This window comes from Leptinotarsa decemlineata, unplaced genomic scaffold (assembly GCF_025532065.1).
Source record: "Leptinotarsa decemlineata unplaced genomic scaffold, Ldec_3_MD MMD2_tig00000882_RagTag_RagTag, whole genome shotgun sequence".
Taxonomy (NCBI): Eukaryota; Metazoa; Arthropoda; class Insecta; order Coleoptera; family Chrysomelidae; genus Leptinotarsa; species Leptinotarsa decemlineata.
In genome coordinates this window covers 1,853,450-1,866,423 of record NW_027412556.1, presented here as the reverse complement: position 1 = coordinate 1,866,423, position 12,974 = coordinate 1,853,450, and the positions used below count along the sequence as shown (strand labels likewise).

The window sequence follows — 12,974 nt, the reverse complement described above, 5'->3', positions numbered from 1 at the left end:
CAATGATATCATAAAAAATAATGACAGCGGTTATAAATACCTATTTACCCGATCTATATTCAGATCTACTGGATAATTCGAGAGAAGTAAGTTGAACTTTTTTTTTAATTCTTGGCCATTTTCTGTATTTTCAGACATATTGAATAGCTTCAAAATTTTGTTCTAGTTTAAGGTATTTTGTATTCACTATGATTGGGAAACACTTTTCATTTTGCTTTCTACGAGAAAGAATAAGGAAAAAATAGTATGATATCTCTGTCAATAACACTTTTCTTCAGTTTCAGTCATCAACGTCATAACAATGAGCTCTCTACTGAAAGTTATGTTGATGTCATTTTTGATATCTTCGTCTCTTGCTTATTTGGATATAAAGGTGAGTATTTTTTATATTATTCGACTTATAAGAAATATTGATGTTGCGTTTCATCATGATTCAAATTCAACTGAAATATTCAAATATATATTTCAAATAAATATTTGAATTTATTTTGTCTGATATATGAAGAATGAAGACAGAAGTAGTTACCAATTTAACATTTGCGAACTATGTTTTGATAGAGGGGCACGAGTTGAATCTCAATCATGACATTTGGAAGGAAAAGGTTTGGAGGGAACCTTTTGGAATGTTTCATAATCAAAAGATCTGAGAATTCGGGATAACTTTTCGATGATCAAATAGATTTGAATTTCTTCCCTTCATTGAATATTGTTTGCAATGAGTCGTTCCTAAAATGGTGATTAATTCAGGTAATGAATTCATCATGTTTGTTAGGTTGTACTTGTCATAAGGATCCAAATTACAGTAAAAGCATGACATATAATTTGTTCTCACAGTATACAATGTGACCCATTTTTAATGGAAACACCCCTCTAAAATTTGAAGTTGTGAATCGATTTTAATAATTTCTTTTAAATGTCAAGTACTAAAAGGTCTACTGGGACAAAATTTGAAATGTTTATTTCAGGGCATACTACGACATTTTTTCTCAGTCGAAAATCGGGATTTTTTTATTAGCGCCTTTTTTATTGAAAAAATCACTACGCCACTGGATTCAGAGTGCCTCTAAATAGGTGTTACCAGAATTTCATGAAAAAATATTCATTATTAACAAAGTTATGAAAACTCAAAAATTCGACAACTCACACAGCTAACAGTCACTATATATCATTTTTTATGATTTCAACAATAACGTGCCGCCAGATAAAAAAAACAGATACCGTGAATATTTTTAATGAAAATAACGGAATTACATTCACACAATTCAACTAACAATGAAGCAAAACATTTTAATAAACGTAACTAATAACTAATTATTGAAATGTTTCGATTCAGTGCAACAATCAATTCTAACTTATATTCTAGTAGCCTCCACTAATCTACCACGTATTTCGATACATGTGTCGTAGCGCTTACGAATGTTTCTGATTACGTTTCTTAGTTCTTGAGGGCTAATATCTGCACATACCTGTCGAATTCTTGCACAAAGTTCATTTCTATCTCTTGAGCGGTTTCTGTAAACCTTTTGTGTGAGGAGTCCCCAGAGAAAAAATTCCAAAACTGTGAGGTCTGGAGATCTGGGTGGCCACTCTATAAACGGACTACCACGGCCTATCTTTCGGTTTGGAAAATGTTCCTTAAGCCATTGCCTCATAATGAACTGAACACCCATCTAACTGGACAATTAACTTTGATCGTTCATTGATTGGCAGCCCGTGAATAGCATCCCAAAACTCTGTGTTTAAAAATTCTAGAAACCTCTGCGCATTAATGTTTTCCTCAAAAAAGAAAGGACCAATAATTCGTTGATTCAATATCCCACACAAGACGTTGATTTTTTGGGAATACTGGCTTTTACAGTTTATTACCCAGTTAGCATTATCCGCTGCCCAATAGCGACAATTCTGTGATGACACTACTTCATTTGTAGTGAAAGTGGCTTCGTCGGTATATAAAATATTTTTTAGGAAATTTCTATTGTTTAAATATTCCCCTTGGGCCCATAAACAATATTCCAGGCGTCTTGCTTCGTCGCTTTCTTGAAGTGTGTGTAGAAATTTTCGCTTGAAAGGTTTAATATTCTTCGCCTTGAGACATCTCCGAATAGTTTCTCGTGGAATATTCAAATCTAAAGTGGCATTCCTTATATTGGCATTAGGATTATTTCCGAAATAATCTAAAATGATTTGATCATTCCTGTCATTCCTGTTTCGTCTTTCTACAGGATCACTTTTTAACATCATTTTTGATACTGCACCAGTTTCATTGAATATTTCATTTATTTTATTTACCGTACTGCAGCTAATACGAGGACGATCTGGATGTCTCTCATTAAATACTCTACAAACCTCTTTAGCACTTCTAACGTCATCTCCCGAAAGGCGTACAATTTCAATTTTCTCTCTTACGCTCAATCTTGCAGCCATGACACAAAATAATTCGAAAAACTGTAAGGCGAATATTGTTGACAATAGTACACTCAAATCTTTCACAAGTGTCAAACTTTAATATCATTTCCATGGCAACTAAGATTTGAATTGAAATATTGGGTCTTAGTTTTAGATAATTTGCGTGAAAACTTGAATGTAATTCCGTTATTTTCATTAAAAATATTTACGCTATTTGTTTTTTTTTATCTGGCGGCACTTTATTGTTGAAATCATAAAAAAAATATTCTCATGTCTATATCTGTTGATATAGGGTGTTTTTTGTAACTGTTAGCTGTGTGAATTTTCGAATTTTTGAGTTGTCATAGCTTTGTTAATAATGAATATTTTTTCATGAAATTTTGGTCACACCTGTTTAGAGGCAATCCAGTGGCGTAGTGATTTTTTCAATAAAAAAATCGCTAATAAAAAATCCCGATTTTCGACTAAGAAAGAATATCGTAGTATGCCCTGAAACTTTAATAAACATTTCAAATTTTGTCCCAAGGTAGATCTTTCAGTACTTGACATTTCAAAAAAAAATTTTCGAAATCAGTTTACAACTTCAAATTTTAGGGGGGGGTTTCCATTAAAAATGGGTCACACTGTATATACAGTGAAATGGATCGATATATATGGATCGATATATATGGATATATATATATATATATATATATATATATATATATATATATATATATATATATATATATATATATATCTGAGGTAAAAAAAAGGAGGTAAACCGCGGACACCTGTTTGTGGCTATTGGCCTCATCAGCGCGGTGCAGCCAATTGCAAAGATGGACAACAACTGATTACCAAAAATGAAAAACTTCACATATGCACGGTGTCACCAACAGGAGCTAACCCCACATTTGTGGTTTCAATTAGAAGACGTAGCATGGGAATGATGCCTGGGAATGCTAGGTCTCCTAATTGAAACCACAAATGTGCGGTTAGAATGTGACTAGTTAGAAACAAAACTTAGTAAATATTTTTGGATGATCAGCAGAACAGAAGTGTACTCTTGTAACACAAGTTATTCCAATATTTCGATAAAGTTTATTATCATATTGTCAAGGAAGAGCTACAAAAAGTTATACAATGAAATACATTTGTTACAAAAAGGCTCAACTTACTGTTAGTGAGGATAGCCGTGTCGAAAAGAATTTCACATTTGAACAGTTGGAACATGTCAATAAAATAAAAGAAGTCACCACATTAAAACAGATTCGACTCCTCACTATATGAGGAAGATTATTCAAATTTGCATAACAAAATCATTGTATGATTTGAAATTATAAAATACTGGTAAAAGCCATGTGGCTGCAGACCACAGAGAGAGAGAGAGAAAATAATACAGTTGACACTGACAGCTGTCATGTGATTCAGTTTTTTGTAGGTCTTCCTTGATAATGATAATGAACTTCATCGAAATATTGGAATAACTTGTGTTATTGTAATAATTTTTTTAGGATTTTGGAGAACCAATGAGAAAGGCAGCTGAAGAATGTCACGATATTTGTACAGACGTGACTGGAACGACAGACGAGCAGGTTCAACAGATTAGAGAGGGAAACTTCATAGATGATGAGAAGATGAAGGTATGTTTGTCATCATAATTCAAAATTTTGTGAAAAGAAGCAGAAACAGGCACAATTCTCGATAACCAATATGGGATGGATGTAAGAATGATATCTATGAGTCAGCCGAGAAACTACAGCTGTTCAATTTTTTGAAGATGAATAAATATATTGCATGGAATAACGTTGAAATTGTTTCACATCTTATGCGAATGTGACGGACTGAATCACAGGAGGCAGGCAATATATGGACGTATGAAATTACGTCCAGAAGAATATGACGAACATCCAACACGGAACCTGTACAAACTGGTACAGGGAACGAGACTGATGGAATGGGTGTCAGGAATAGATGGGAGAACAAACGCAATAAGCCCAAGAGGCTGCAGTGTTTCCTTGAGACTTGGACTAAATGGACAAGTCAGACAGCTCCCAAGGTACAAAAAAAAACCTATCGATTTCATATGCTGATGATAATTCTACACTAGTAATTTCGAATGACCAAGAACATATGACCAACCACCTCAATACATGCAAAGCCTCCTTGTTAAACTGGTCATGAAATGGTCTCGTACCAAATGCTTATTTAAGACTAAGCTCATGGTATTTGCCACGAGAAAATCTTACTATCTTTGCAGTTACTTTGAACAACAAGGCCATTTAGCTGACCAACACCGCAAAATTTTCAGGGCTCCATACTAAATGAAATCACGTGCTGGGGAAGCTCGAGAAAAAAACTACCACATGTATAGGTATTAGAGAAACTGACTCCTTTTGAAATCGAAATGTTTCAAAAACCAACTATCATCATTAGAAAATATTGTTGTAATCGTCTCCCGATGTTGTCGTTTTGGGTCAAATAGCCAGCAGTAACGTGAAATTCATCTTCACTTGTTATTTGCTCCTTATAACGAATCGCTTTTATTAATTATGAATTATTCTTCTTTTACAGAGATACATACTGTGCCTTTGGAGGGTTGCCGGATACGTAAGTAACAATAACATTAAATCTACAGAAATGAACTTTGAATTTTCAAGCCCGTCTCGGATAGAAGCGAGAGCTTCTCAACTCCCCAACTCTTGATCCAACAACTGAACTTCAAGAAAAAGGTTTGGTGGTGCAACCAGGAAACGACTGAGTCATCTCCTCAAGAGCGGTGTACCTTATGAAACCGCCTTGCACCAAATTATTGAGAATCTGTCTCAAACCCCCCATGAGCAGGTTAGCAAAGTTTTACGCTCAAATGATGATTCACCAAAACCAGAGGCGAATAAACCCTGCACGGTTGAATCTAAGACATCGTCAGGTGTAGCTGACGTGCAAAAACCCTCATATGGAAAGGTTGTCGTGGGAATCAAGGTAGCAATCTTGCAACTTGACTATCCGACTACCTCAATAATATACTTTGTGCCTGCCCCGCTGGGGACAGAATCAGGTCTTTAGAGTTCGGCAGAGCCGTACTCTTACCATCTAACCTGATAGACCACTAACCATACAAACTAATCGGCTTTGTTAAGAAGCTGGGTTTATTTGGCCGAGTATGAATAAGTATGAACCACAATGGTTTTAGAAGACAGAGTTATGATTGGATAGAATCGTACCTTAAACAGAGAACTCAGATTGTGAGAACACATAGGCTCTCAGATGGAGGTTCCGTCGAGTGTGGGGTTCCTCAGGGCTCAGTGCTGGGATCAATTTTGTTCTTACTGTATTTTAACGACTTAGTAAATATTACAACCGACGGTTCTTTCACAATCTTTGCTGATGACACTACCATCCTATGGTATGATAAAGATGCTGATAACTTGCACTCAAAAATAGTTTTAGGGATTACAAAGATCAAAGAGTGGTGCGATGCTAATTTACTCTCCTTCAATATTAAAAAAACTAACTGCCACTGTGCTTTGCCGGATATCCCTCTGGGTGATGGTGCAATAAGAAATAATGCATGTAATAAGTTTCTAGGGTGCACATGGATGGGGAACTAAACTTCCAGCATCATGTTAGACATCTAGGTTCAAGGATCGCCTCGGGTGGTTATGCACTACGCATCGTTGTAAATGAACTAGGTACAGCGACAGCAATGCAGGTTTATCATGCCTTGATCGAATCGCACATTCGATATGGAATCGCTTTCTGGGGAGTCTGTAATCAAGTACATTTTAACTCAATCTTTGTTCTTCAAAAACGTGCAATTCGCTATCTTTGTAAGGCGGCTCCCAGGGTATCTTGTAAAGAACTATTCAAAACTCATAAGTTGTTAACTCTGCCCTCATTGTTCATTCTCGAAACTGCCTGTCTAGTATATAAAAACAAAACACTTTACAAGTTCGCTGATGGAATCACCCGCCAGAGAAATGACATAAAACTTCCAATCCCAAAAACAAATCTAATAAAAAATTCATGCATATATAACGCTGCCAAAATATTCAATCATCTGCCAACAGAAATAAAACATTCTGAAACATATGCTGTGTTCAGAAAAAAATTGAAAACTTCTCTTCTGGATCTGGCTTTATATAGTATTACGGAATTTTTTGAGACAGTGTTCACTGACGTCTAACATCAGCTCAGTATGTTATATGTGTTATTTAATTTATTTATTTTAATACTTAGTTATAACCAATTGCAAATTAAAGTAATTGATAGTCCTATATTTTATTGACAATATCATGTGAACCATGATATATCAAGTTTCATGAATGTCTACACTTTGTCGATAAGATTATTGTATCTCCAGACAATAAAGTATATTTATTATTATTATTATTATTATTATTACAATAAACCCTTGCGGGTTGCGGTAGAGGGTCGAATAGACCCACTACACAGTAGGTTGAATGGTCTGACGCCTATCAGAAAACAACTACTTCACTGACGACGTTGCCGTCAGGAATCTTCACAGAAAATGTCCTGCATATGCAATTGGCAATACAACTGAAAGAGTCGCCCTTCAATTGTGGAACGGGCACACTTGCAGACCGTTTCGGGCTCCTTAGCCACTCGTCAGTGCATGATAGTAGCCATCATCGACCTGAAGTCAATGATATTCCGTGATTGAAAATTGAAATGTTTTCAGAGTATTTCATCCTAGTCGTAAGTTGGAGCGAACATCAAACATGTCACTCCATCTAGTGGACGAGGTACTAAACAACTGCATATTCGAAATTTACCCGATACCTCTGAATACTCCGAAAGAATAATATTAACCAGGTTATATTTCTCCAGCAGACATTTATACTAATGAATTGCTCGAAAACATAGCAGGTTCAGACCGCTTTTATTATGACGTCAGGAATTGTCTATAGTCATAGTCTGTCTTCAGTTAGCTCTGCTGAAAACTGGGTTGTTAGTAATTTCCTTATTATTTTTGCTGTTGAATGATCAATTTTTGTATTCGATTCAGTCTCATACCAAAAACATTTTTATTTTGCTCTGTGAATCATGTTCAACAAATGTAATTGTTTGTCAAACTGTACTTTGAACTGCGAATGTTGATTCAATTTATTCGAAATGAGCGCCATTTGAATAAGTGCTGTTTTGCTAACGTAACTTCATCAATTTATTCCGTCAGCATGGAAGTTGTTTGCTCGAAATTTGATAAAATCGATGATCCACATGGAAAAACCTATCCCTAGTAGAAAATACAACAGAGCAGACCTGAACCCTATAGATGTAACACGACTATAATGAATAATCATAGAGATTTTCCAAATCGTCTTACGTTCCCCCACTTTTTCCGATCCAGGATCTTTCTCAACTGATTTTAAAACCTTCACCTTCATTTCTGTTGTTCTTAGGACTAGTTGGACACTTTTTATATTATTGCCTAGTTCAAAACGCCCCTTCTCGGTCAACCACCTATGGCAATATTCATAATTCCCACTTAGAAAATCAGTTGGGTATTACTTTCCTCTTTGGTGCCCGCGCGGAAGCCACTGGCAAGAATAGATAATGAACTGGTATAGTTAGCTATAAACTGCCTTTTGATGCAAAAATGCGTACTACTTGTCACAGAAATATATTGATACATATGTTATCATGTTTTTTTCTGAAACTTTAGCATCCTGTCGTTCATAAGATGAGACTCACAGAACATATGGTCATATGAAGTTTCCATTTTCGAAATAAGCTCAAAAATATTCTCTCCAAATATCAACATGTCGTTTAAAACAACATGTAGGTGTATAACGATCGATCCTTTCTTGATTAGACTGAGTCAAAATGGCCTACTTTCACTATTTGAAACATGATAGAATTCGAAATGACTTCATTGAAAGTATAATTAGTTGAATTAGTGACTGACCACATTAAAATAACTGCCGTGTTGTAAATATCATCTTCTAGAGTACGGAAACTATTCTTTTCACTCCGGAAGACGGCCATATTGAGAAAAATTCTAACAATCGATCAAGAATCCCAAAAATCAATAATAATATAGAATAATATGTGATAAACTGAGGAAGGCCTTAGATCCTTCCTCAGTTCATCACTCGATTTACCCTCATTACATTTTTTTGAAGATTTTAACTATTACAGATGGACAGAAACTTGAAAATTAACGTGGCAAAAGTGAGACAGGTCTTACCACAGGAGTTGATAGATTCTGGTTGTCACAGTGCAGCGGTGAAATGTTTGAATGAAGCTAGAAATTCAGGTAAAAATTACAGATTTGAAGATATTGAGATATGATTTTCAAATGAGTCGTACACGCTGCTAAAAAAATAGAGTGAGTTTTCGTTTTTACAAAAAATATCCATTCACCCATCAATTTTTTTTTGCCCTCTTCAGAGTCACAGGGGGCCAATGATTGTCTCAAATTTTTTTAACCACTTCAATTATTATAATTGAAAATACTATATACAAACAGAATAAGTCTCGATAGAGAATTCTAGTAAAATTTTTCGAAGCTAATGCTTCACTGCCTTCTTGAGGATAACACAAATTATTTCCATCGGCAGAAATCATTCTTGAAGATCGGTTGTTTTGACCTAACGAGTTTTCTATAACGTTACATCTTGAACTTTTTTTTTCTGAAAAAAAAACCAATATATCTTCGAACTGATGAATCAGGTAGCTGGCAAAAGTATACCTTTAGTTCAAAGTAGGGGACGGTGAATGATCACCCGACTATCTATAAAATACCATCTATTTGAAAATAGTATTCATCTGAAAAGCTTTCTTTATGCTTCTCCTTTATTGTTACTAGTGCTGGAGATTTTTTGTTACTGTGTCTTTCTACTGTTTGGATTTTTTTCTATAAGTACATCCGACATTCTTTATATCACATCATATATAGAATCTATCTCAATTTTATGTTCGTATTTTCAGTCCAAACGTTGTCTTGTAATCTACTTTCGAAACTTTTTTGAATTCTCTCGTATACACATCCACCAACTTTTATTAATATCCGAATAATATTCGTATTTATGCAGTATTCAGAATTCTGTTCACTTCTGAAAAACTTTCTAATACACTTCTCATTTGAAATTCACTTCTTCCTGGAAACTCTCCTTCAGAAATTCCACGTATCATGTTGTTGCTAAGTGAGAAATAATAATAGTATTTTTTCCATATAATATAATATAATATAATATGATATGATATGATATGATATGATATGATATGATATGATATGATATAATATAATATAATATAATATAATATAATATAATATAATTTAATATAATATATAATATAATATAATATAATATAATATAATATAATATAATATAATATAATATAATATAATATGATATGATATGATATGATATGATATAATATAATATAATATAATATAATATAATATAATATAATATAATATAATATAATATAATATAATATAATATAATATAATATAATGTTTATTGGCAATGTTTGCTTCGGTTTGAATTTTCTAACGATTCCATAGATGACATTTTTATAAAGAAAGATGGTATGATCTCAGGGCGTTCATGAATGCATTGCTAACAAGTTTATGAAAACACTTGTAGTCGTCAGTAACGCAGATTATTACTTACTGCTTTCAGGTCTCAAGGAGAACTATGAGAAGATCTATGAACTGGAGAAATGTTTGTACAAAATTGATCCACAGGTGAGTTCGGTGCTTTCACAAAATTGTTGTTGATGAGCCGCTGTTCTCTATAAGTAAACTTATAGTACATCATAATGGACAAAATATCATAATGTCGCTCGAAAATAACTAATAAATTCGTATCTTGGTATACCGATCTGTATCTGTAGAGTCGGGAGGGTGAGTGAGAGCTCACAGCATTTAAGCCACATGTGACCCATTGTACATCCTCCCGTTGTTGTCCTCCTAGGTCATTCTTTGATTCCATCCCATCTCTTTAAGGATTGAGCATGGGTGTAAAATTTGGCTAGCTCCGCAATTGTCGAAGTCATCAGTCCGTAGGTGCCACTGAGTCCTAAAATTCTCAGTCCAGCTGTTTCCTTAGCTAAAGAGTCGGCAATGCGATGACCTTTACTCCTGTCGTGCCCTTTAACCCACCTCAGGATAATGTTATTATCTACCGAGACTTTGGCTTTGGCTAAATCTTAGTGGCACTCTAGTACTAGCCCTGAGGTAACACGTTGTCTGTTCAAGGCTGATAGGGCTTGCCTGCTGTCATTGCAGATTGTTATGTTTTTGCCAGAAATTCCTTTACTGGTTATTTCCTTTGTGGCGATTGAGATACCAGCCAGTTCTGTTTGGACCACGCTGGTATTTTTTCCCATTCCCCACTTAATCCTTAGTCTTTGTGATCTGGAGTACACTCCACATCCTGAGCCTTCTGGTATACCGACACACGTGTGACTTTGAAAAAGTCAATTTTTTTTTTCAAATGTTAACTAGTTGGGAAAGGGATCAAAAATTTTTCGTTAATGAACAATTCAGTTTTTTTGCCAACGTTCCGGACTTGATAGCGTATTCATTTCCAATGTGTCTGTGGTTGTATGCGTTTCACGTAGTTACTCCTTATTTTCGTTCGTTTCCATACCTACGTTGTCTGTTATATATATTCTTAACGTTTTTTTGACATTAATGAACTGCTGTTTAGTGAGTCCACTTGTTCGGCTTTTAATTTCTTTTTACAAAATATGAGATTAGTGAAAAGTTTATTAATTTGCAATATGTATTGGCGTGATACAGTTTCCTTATGGAATTATTTCATCATAGAGTCCTGATGATGGATTCAATAAAATCCGAAACGATGGCAAAAACTAAATGTCTCGGATTTTCCTACACACTTTCATAGACAGTGACGATGTTTACGACGGATCTTGCGTTTCGTCGACGTACGGGTATTGTTCGATTGTTTATTGAACCAGTGTACTCAAATTCGATCATGCGATTATGCGAAAGCGCGCGGTACGTTGCCCCAACATAACACACATTTCGATAAAACAGTTTAATTATTTACACGTATTGTAGAATGCTATATCCTTCAATGGTGATTTGGCAAAAATAGAGTGAATAAATGACAACTGATTTGACAGATATATCTTCAAAAAAGAGGCCGTTATCAATTGTCAGAGTTTGGGAATTTCTGTTGGAAAACCTAATTTTATTCAGAATTTCATGAAAATTCACAGACTCATGTTCTAAATGAATTTCCCCAACATTTTATAGTAATATATCATTTTATGTATTTCAGAAATTCGTCATGTTTTGAGTAGCCTAAACCGACGCAGATGTGGAAAGTAAGTGAATGTATTAGTGATACATGGAGAATAAAGAACATCAATTCAAACCTTTGTTTTCTTTCACATGAAAGCTTATTTTCTGGTCTGACGAAAGTAATCTGAGCCTGGTCGCATATTGGGAACTTTATTTGAGCAACTTTTCATACAAGAAACTTGAATATATTATTTTTAATGAGAACTTGCTCACAGGAAATCATTCAGTTGAGAAAACTGATGAAATCAAATTACTGTGTATCAGACAATGAACCGAGACTAAAAAGTTGCCAGAGAGCCGAAACTTCTCATGTTGATACACAGCAACAAAAAGTCACTGACTTTAGTAGAATAAATAAGGAACCAAACCACGCCACCTAATTCAATTTTAGTTTCATTCGATGTAAAGACTATGTTTTCCAACATACCGTACAACGAATGTAAGCCGCTCATTTTAGGTATATTAGATCTAGCAAAAGTAGACCATATTCCTTCCTTTGAAGTTTCAACAGCTTTCGATGTGTGCCTAAATCAGAGCTACATACAATTCAACAACAAATTTTATAAACAGGATTCAGGTTTACCAATGGGCTCACCCCTTAGTCCACTTTAATCAGATATATTTATGAACACCTTGGAGACCACTAATAAATTCCAACCTGGGTAAAAAACATATTTATTTTTGGTACATATATGTAGACGATATTCTCACCTGTTTCAAAGGTACTACACGATAGCTGAACCAATTTATGACATTCATGAACAATCTCAACAACAACATTCAGTTCACACTCGAAACAGAGATAGAGAAACAGATAAATTTCTTAGACCTGACCATCAAAAACAATCAGAATAAATTTGAGTTTAATGTTTTCAGAAAACCTAGCTATACAGAAATTACCACCCCAAGCGATTCTTTCCATCCAGGCCGTCATAAATTAGCAGCCTACAACTCAATGTTGCACAGAGCATTCTCACTGCCTTTGTCTGCAGACAATCTAGCTAGGGAAATCGATACAATTACACAGATAGGCCATAATAATGGTTTCAACGCAAATACTAGCTAGAAGTTAGTCAGGAAACAAAGCCGGAAATTCACTTACAGATTAATATATCCTCAGGTCAAACAACCAGAAACGCTAACGTGGGTAACGCTAACATATTTTGGAAAAAGAACAGAAATAATCGCAGGTTTCTTCAGAAAAACAATGTGGAAGTAGCATTCAGACCACATGCCAAGTTATCTCATTTCCTTTTCAATACCAAAGATAAGGTCGACAAGT

General features: G+C 34.8%; 2 protein-coding genes across 4 annotated transcripts in view; one reads left to right on the top strand and one right to left on the bottom strand.

Annotated features, from left to right (window-relative positions):
* Positions 1–12,974, bottom strand: part of LOC111508293 (glutamate receptor ionotropic, kainate 2) — a 163,157-nt gene that overhangs the window by 44,623 nt on the left and 105,560 nt on the right. The gene's annotated exons all lie outside the window — the stretch shown is intronic.
* Positions 51–11,765, top strand: LOC111508275 (pheromone-binding protein-related protein 6). The gene is made up of 7 exons (XM_023163714.2): positions 51–86; positions 279–373; positions 3,903–4,031; positions 4,963–4,998; positions 8,551–8,668; positions 10,041–10,105; positions 11,670–11,765. The coding sequence occupies exons 2-7, from the start codon at positions 302–304 to the stop codon at positions 11,685–11,687; spliced, it is 438 nt and encodes a 145-aa protein (XP_023019482.1). The 5' UTR covers positions 51–86; positions 279–301; the 3' UTR covers positions 11,688–11,765.

Excerpts from the sequence above, each read along its gene's own strand:
- LOC111508275 (XM_023163714.2), top strand. The coding sequence starts at position 302 with ATGAGCTCTCTACTGAAAGTTATGTTGATGTCATTTTTGATATCTTCG. Across the intron at positions 374-3,902 it reads TTGCTTATTTGGATATAAAG|GATTTTGGAGAACCAATGAG; the intron begins GTGAGTATTTTT and ends TAATTTTTTTAG. Across the intron at positions 8,669-10,040 it reads GAATGAAGCTAGAAATTCAG|GTCTCAAGGAGAACTATGAG; the intron begins GTAAAAATTACA and ends TACTGCTTTCAG.